The 7,396-nt window shown below is 44.6% G+C and overlaps 1 protein-coding gene across 1 annotated transcript; it reads right to left on the bottom strand.

Moving 5' to 3' along the window:
* Positions 1-1,570: 1,570 nt before the first annotated feature.
* LOC124667456 lies at positions 1,571-5,268 on the bottom strand. Its single transcript, XM_047204734.1, has 3 exons — positions 5,171-5,268; positions 4,943-5,094; positions 1,571-1,931 (listed from the first exon to the last, which is right to left on the bottom strand). Exons 1-3 carry the CDS (start codon positions 5,265-5,267, stop codon positions 1,851-1,853), a joined length of 330 nt encoding a protein of 109 aa, XP_047060690.1. The 5' UTR covers position 5,268; the 3' UTR covers positions 1,571-1,850.
* Between the last annotated feature and the right edge of the window lie 2,128 nt (positions 5,269-7,396).

The raw sequence follows: 7,396 nt of genomic DNA, 5'->3' as shown, positions 1-7,396 counted from the left end.
ACGTAAGTAGGGAGACAATCAATGAAAGGTGCTTCTATGTCACCAACGACCTGGACCAACAAAATCCGCAACGAGGGTTTTAGCTCGTTTTCCCGTGGCGATGCTCCTCAAGGACAGCTCTAAAATGGACCCGGCCAGTACTTCTTTTTAGACAGAAGATGACCCGGCTCTAAAATGGACATACAGGATATCTTTGTAATTATCTTTGAAAAATAAAAATCCCACTAAAAATTAAAAATTTTATGTGGTTCCTTAGTAAGAAAGTCCCCCTCTTGACCTGTGATAATCTAGTAAAGAGGAATTGGAACGAAAATACGAAATGCTCTTTCGGTGACGCTGAGGAATCAGTAGAACATTTATTTATTTCCTGTCCTTTTGCTAGGCTTATTTGACGAGTGATTTTCGTTGCATATAATATTTCACATCCATCCAATGTAACAAATATGTTTGGAAATTGGCTTAATGGAATTGACAAAACTGATAAAGCTAGAATTTGCATTGGTGTTTCGGCTTTATGATTGGTCAATTTGAAATTGCAGAAATGATATTGTTTTTAACAAAAAGGACTCTACTAATTTTTTGCAGGTTATTCACACTATGGTTCAGTGGATCCAACTTTGCCGTTTCTTGCTCCCAGAGGATCAGCGGGATGCATGATTTCTAGATGCAACTGCCTTCGAATGGTTGTCCAGGCTATTTAGCGGCATGTTAAGAGATTACATGATGCTTAGATTGCTTAGCAGTCTTCTCTTTTTTCGAAGGTTGATTTTTGTATCAACCCTCGTTGATCCTTAAATTGTAAACTTAGAATATTCAGTTTTTTAATAAAATGTTGTGCGCATCGACCGGTACAGAGGCCAGGTACACCCCGTTTCGAAAAGAAGAAAAAAGAGGCCGGGTACACCCCGTTTCGAAAAGAAGAAAAAGACAGAAGATGACCAAGTACGAAGGATAGCCTGGAGGGCCAGCGCGGGCCGGAGGAGAGAGGCATGTTCCTCCAGTTTCCAGTGACCGAGCGCCTCAAGGAGCGACGCTGCGCAGTATAGTGCGGATGAAGAGCGTGGAGGTGAACTGCAACGCCATAATGGGCACGGGTTTTGTTGGAATTTGAACTCATCATTCAATCAGGAATAGGGAGCTTTGGGACTATATATCACTAAGCAGCTCATGACGGCCAAGATGGCACAGAGAATCAATGGCATGGGTTCTGGGCTCTGACTTGTGCCGAACCTTGAAAGTCCTGATGCCACCAACACTTCGGGTTCTCTCCACCGAAAATCCTTAACACTTCTTATAACGTTTACATGAAACTGCATCTATCACGTGCATGCTCCAAGATTGTCCTATATACTCCAGCTCCCTGGTTAATCCAACATTTGCTGGGACCAAATGAAATACTGATGAAAACATATACTCCCTCCGTCCATAAATAGATGCCAAAGATTTATCCAAATTCGGATGCTATACACTAAACCATGGCTAGATACATTCAAATTTAGACATACTTTTGGCATCTATTTATGGACAGAGGTGGTACTCATGTTCTGTTTTGATCAATAAGGGCATAGGATTACCACAGGGGAAGCAAAATATTTGAGACAAATGATTTTATAACACAGTGATGATGCTTTCCTCTAACAAGGAGAAATTCTAGACAAAACTTAACAAAGAGAAATACTACAAAAGAGCACCATCAAGATGAGCCAGTTATTGGTTGGATTCGCACAACAGCGTATCAGACAACATTCTGACTGGCATCGAAATGAACACAACTATTCAGTGTCCCAAAACATGCTTCAACCCAATATCAGCACAGTATTTGATGTGGGAACTTCAGAAACAAACCAACTTCATTGTGCTTTCCTGGCTTCTGCTGGGGGCTTCCAGAGACCAAGACGGTACTTGTGAGCAAAACTCAAAATCAACTTCCTCTGCACCACGGCAAAAGCAACCAAAATAGGGGAAATCAGTAATTGAACACAAACATAATTCTCTTGTATATTAATTATTAATCACATGAAAAAAAGGAAATTACATATACAGTAAGGACTCTACCAGTTGAACTCAGATTCAACGTTATAGTGGCAATTTACAGTAGCAATTAACAAGCTGTGAACCATCTTTGAAAATTTGTGTGGATTACAATATGGATATGTGGATTATTTGAAATGCTTTTAGTGCACACATACGCGCTTCTAAGTGCTGCTATCTAGAACACTGCTATAAGTATTACTAGGAACTGAAATATCTAATAGATTTTTGTGACATAAGAACATGTTGAATGTTATCCGTAAATTTACAAGCTACCTACTCCCTAGGAAACATCACAACCGACTAAGGCCTCTCCCAAGTTAATGAAGAGAAGGAAGCTGTATGTTAGCACAGATACGGCTCTTAGCTCCTCTCTTGCCACAGCTAGCATAATCAATGTGCAGCCTCTCCCTCCCTTATTTTCTTAATTTTTTCTGTCACTGTGAACAACCGAATAGTGCGGTTGAGTCGCTGCCGTCTCTGCTCTGCGCCAGCTCCCTCCCTGCATCCCATCCACCGCTCGCCTCGCTGTTGCATCACCTGCGCCAGCACCCTGCCTTGCCTCCCCTAAGAAGCCACCCCCTCCCTCCTCGCATCCCTTCTGCCTCTCCTGGCTCATTCCTCCGTGATTTCCTAGCCGTAGGCGTCAGCTCTACCCCTTGCCGCCAGCCTGCTGCTGCCTAAAGAAGCTGTCGCCGCCGACAGGCCGCGTCCACCTGTGCGAGGACAACGATATGATCCATGTACCCAATGTAGTGGTCTCTGAATATGATCGGAGGGAGATGAACTAGTCCAAGACATGGAGTGGTATCTGCAAGAGGGAGTGACGGTCCTGCTCAACTGCGCCATGAATAATTGCAGATGTGCTTTGATTTAGTTCTTCTCTTCCATATGTGCTTTGCTTCTGCAGTTGTGCTTTCCTGGGACAATGTTGTTGCAGTTTTAAATCCCAGAGTGCTTCTGGAAATTTTGATTCTGGCTAGCCGATGCCTCTTTTCACTTGTTGGATTCTCTTTAATTAAGCCTAACTACTGTACTATACATGTGTATGATGATGGGCACTCTAAATAAGCTGTGGCAGATATGAAATCAATCAAATTATATAGCCCGTAGTTTTACCTGGAACCTGATTGGTTTCATGCATGTCTAGCTGATACTATGGAAGCTAAAGACTAGATGTATGCTTCACTAGATGCATGCATAGACAAGGTACTGCAAACAGAAACTTTGATATCGCTCTCCCAGAGAAAATCCTCAGAGTCAAATAGCCTAAGCTCTATACTATGAATTTCAATTTCATTTTGTACATTCCAATTCAAAGAATCTACAGCCCGTGCAAGGAAGTGCCATGAAATTGGATAAGTCATACTACAGTAACCTATGCCAGGAAAACATCAGTTTATATGACAGTCTTGACACATACCACTTCGGAACTAACACAGGGCTGAGGTGATAGTCCCTGGATCCCTTTTGTTTAAGGCTGTCTTTTGAGTTTTTAGGAATGGAGGCATAGAAGTACCAATTTCTATTAAGAAATTTGTGATTACGAATTTAACATATCCTTGCGTGTGTCAAAGATGAATATATGTTCCTCCATATCACAAATGGACTACAATATTGACATGCAATTAGGATCCCTAAAGCTATTAAATGGAACTCCTCTAAGAGACAACACTTAAGAGAGAATGCATTGGATATTTGTCTCTTAAGATCTTATAACTCTTAGGATAGCGTGCTACAAGAAAATGCACTGAGAAAAACCTAAATACCAGTATGACACTCCACGCACGTCAGTACACTAGCAACTAATTGAACAGGAGCTAACACAAAGGTATTCAGAAACTAGAAGATTTTTACTTCTAGGCAATAAAGATGACTTTACCTACTTCATAAGTTAGTTCTGCACCCAAATGCAGTTATTAGACTGCAAATGTGTTCACCTCATCCTGCAAGTCCAAATATGATTCCTACATAGTTTAGATGCAATAAAAGAACAAGTACATGACTTGTTAATGCCCATGGAAACAACAGCCTAGAAGTTGAAGGAAGGATTATGGCCCATGTCCACCTATAATTTATCAAGATAAATTAATCTTAGTTCTTTCCCATTTATTCCAGCCAGTTCAGCATCAAATCTACATAATTTTCTCTCAAAGTGCTACAAACTAAGAAGAATTCTCCATGGATTAAATCACAGCAGGATCTCAAAACATTTATGGATGGGGAGGGGTGTGCATTTTCTCAGATTAACGGCCTTGTTATTTCTGGGGGCATTGTCAAGTTACATATTTTCCATCCTTTATAATAACACAGCACTCATGATCCTCAATATGGATTGCCCATATGAGGCTTTTTTCTGCGGGGTGCTGCGTTCCTGGTATGTGTTGAGCCGTCACTATTTTTCACACTTCTTAAAATACAACCCGGCATGGTGGAGTTTTCAGAAAACAAAGTGCTGTGAATTATCAAATGAGGATTATTTACTGAATTTTGAGAATACTGTATTTTCAGGGTTTAGCTTGGACTGTTGGGCAGGAACCAAAGTGATTGCAAGTTTCCTACAAAACAAAATTCCCCGGGTTTGTGCACGAATCTAACCAGAAAATCGGATGCTAGTCGTCGCACTACACATGAACCGTCTAATACCAAACTAACCCGATGACTTTTATCCAACCATCACACAGATGAGAACAAAACCTAACCAAACTCTACATTTAGCCATTTACGCAACGAAATGCCCAAAGAAGGGGAAACTACCATAGCCAGCAACCACATCAAGCCTTGTACGAAAATAAAAAATACCACAAGAACTAGCTCACAGCTAATTCCACCTAAATAGTCATCTGCAAGGCCGGATGATTATTTGTCAAGCTAAATCAGAAGGATTATCAGGAAAAGTGAGGGCACGCACGTGCTTGACGGGGACGCCGAGCTTCTTGAGCCGCAGCGTGCGGGTCTCGAGCAGCCTCTGGAGGTCTCCGCCCACGGCCTCCTCCAGCTTGGCGGCGTGCGTCTCCACGCCCTTCCCGACCCCGTTCAGGAACTCCACCACGCCGACCTTGGCTGCGCGCGCGGGAGTTCAACTCTGCTCAGCGAAACGAACGACGGAGGTTGGGGATCAGAGGGGAGGTAGGCGCACCTTGGTAGGGCTGGGCGTAGAAGGACCTCGCCGGAGCTCCGGCGCCGGGGTGGAGGAGGAGGCGGCGCACATGGGACGCATACGCGATGGCGGCCATGGGGGAGCTGGAGCTGGAGGCGAGGGTTGTGTGGTGTATGGGCTTCTGAATCTCGATGCTTTAGTTGGGCCTAAAAGAGACGCCCAGAATGGTTGCAACTGTGGGCGATTCACGCAAAAATAACCCTTTTCTGAAAGAAAAGCACAGAGTGATCCTCCGGCAAAATTATTTCACTCATCTAACCATTTTGTGTGGCGCCCCTCTCATCGACGCCACACCTCACTGTGTGGCGTCCATGCGAGCGGCGCCACTCGCCCGTCCGACGTGGCGCGGTCGACGTTGATGTGTGCTCGACTCTGACGTGGAAGGATCTCGACTCTGACGTGGAAGGATGTGTGGCGCCGCTCACATCGGCGCCACACATTGAAAGTGTGGCGCCGATGGCAAAGGCACCACACATCTACTTATAATTGCCCAAAACATAATGTAAGACAATTCCCCAGTGACTTAGCTGTTTTGGCGACCCTGTTTGTGTGGCGCCGACGCCAAGGGCGCCACACAAACAGGCTCGCCAAAATGGCTAAGGACTAAGCGTCCGGAGCCCCTGGATGTTTTTGACATATAAGTTGCAATGTGTGGCGCCCACGGCGTCGGCGCCACACTGTGAAGTGTGGCGCCCATGTCATCGGCGCCACACATTGACTTGGGTATAAAAATCAAGAAAACTGCCTTGGCATGGTTGCAAAGTGGCAACTCATATCAACAGCAATTTCATACACACATCATACACATAAAACATCATAGCTAACATTGTACCACATAGTTTCATACAATTTAAGATAGAATTGAAACAAAACGTAGCAATGACGACATGGTCCCAAATGACATAGAGTTCACAACACGTACAAATGAAGATAGAGTTCACAACACGCAAATCCATCTAAGCTCGACGTCCCCTCCTCACGGGTTGCTTCCAGACGGCCTTCCTTTTCGTCCGCTGTCGTGGCTCTTCTTTCTGCTGCACCTCCTGCTCCTCCTCCTCTGAAGATGTCGGCTCATCGTTCCTCATCCTCCTCAAAGCTGATCTCCGCGGAGGCTCCTCATCGAACTCAATCACAACCTTCTTTCCTCGATTCACATAATCGTCCGGAGTGTAACGGTGCGGAGCCTTGCCCCTTGGCTTTAACTAGTACGCAGACCGTGTGGCTTGCTTCTTGCCTCGACTAATGCTTTGACTCAGAATGGTGTCGTCAGGAATCTTCACAAACATGAACACATGAGATTACAAAAGTTGAAATTACTAAGCACATGTTTGACGGTAACAAAATAGTCCAAACCTCCGCCTCTTCAGAAGAGGATGTAGCAATTTCGCCTTCGCGGCAACCTAGCAAGTTGGCTAACCGCAGCATCTTCCGTGCAGTGTTCTGCGTCATGGAAGTAATGGTTACAAAGCCACCCGAACATAATAGCTTACATTCAAAGTTGGTGATCATACCTTAATGAAATGCCGCAACGGTCCGATAGGCTTTTCATCTTTATGGCTCTGATCCCAAATAACCTCGCACTCCTGAGCTGTTTTTTGGATCTCGGACCGCTGTGACAAACATATTATACACAATTTGAGCGAACACATGCCAATATAGATGATGTACTAGCTAATGAGAGAATACATTACCATGAAGTTCAGGGAGGAAGCAATAGAAGTCGATCTCCCTTTCCGAGTAGTCCTGTCGTACTGGCTTTGCGCAACCTCATCGAACGTGATGAGGTCGTCTAAGATGTCTTCATCATACGCGTGGTTCACTAACTCGATACACGTGCTTTCATGAAACCATTGGAGATAGTTGTTGAAAGCGGCCGCGTTGTACGGGACAACCTCGATAAGTCCGCCGTTCCGTACTGCTTCCAAACAGTGTTGGAACGTTGTCACGTGAATCCTATGATGGACATGCCAATTCGTGATCTTCCTCTGCCGCTGCCTATCAAGCCTGCAAGACATTGGAGTACAACGGAGTAAGATTCTATCGCTTCAATCAACAAGTTTCCATCGCATGATTCAAGAAGTTCACCTATGGTGCGCGTGGTCCGTGTCTTGCCACTAAGGTGGGCTCTCCTGATACAACCCAAACTGTCTCATCACTCTGTGCGGCTAGTGGTACTCAACCGCCCACATGCATATGAGTGGGCAC

Source organism: Lolium rigidum, chromosome 6 (genome assembly GCF_022539505.1).
Source record: "Lolium rigidum isolate FL_2022 chromosome 6, APGP_CSIRO_Lrig_0.1, whole genome shotgun sequence".
Lineage (NCBI taxonomy): Eukaryota > Viridiplantae > Streptophyta > Magnoliopsida > Poales > Poaceae > Lolium > Lolium rigidum.
Note: the sequence above shows the minus strand (reverse complement) of the source record. Positions and strands in the feature narration are given on the sequence as shown.

What these genes read in the sequence shown, in the direction of transcription:
- LOC124667456 (XM_047204734.1), bottom strand. Translation starts at nt 5,267, where the DNA reads ATGGCCGCCATCGCGTATGCGTCCCATGTGCGCCGCCTCCTCCTCCAC. An exon ending in CTACGCCCAGCCCTACCAAG is followed by an intron (nt 5,095 to 5,170) that starts GTGCGCCTACCT and finishes CCGCGCGCGCAG; the next exon opens with CCAAGGTCGGCGTGGTGGAG. An exon ending in TCGGCGTCCCCGTCAAGCAC is followed by an intron (nt 1,932 to 4,942) that starts GTGCGTGCCCTC and finishes GCCGTGGTGCAG; the next exon opens with AGGAAGTTGATTTTGAGTTT.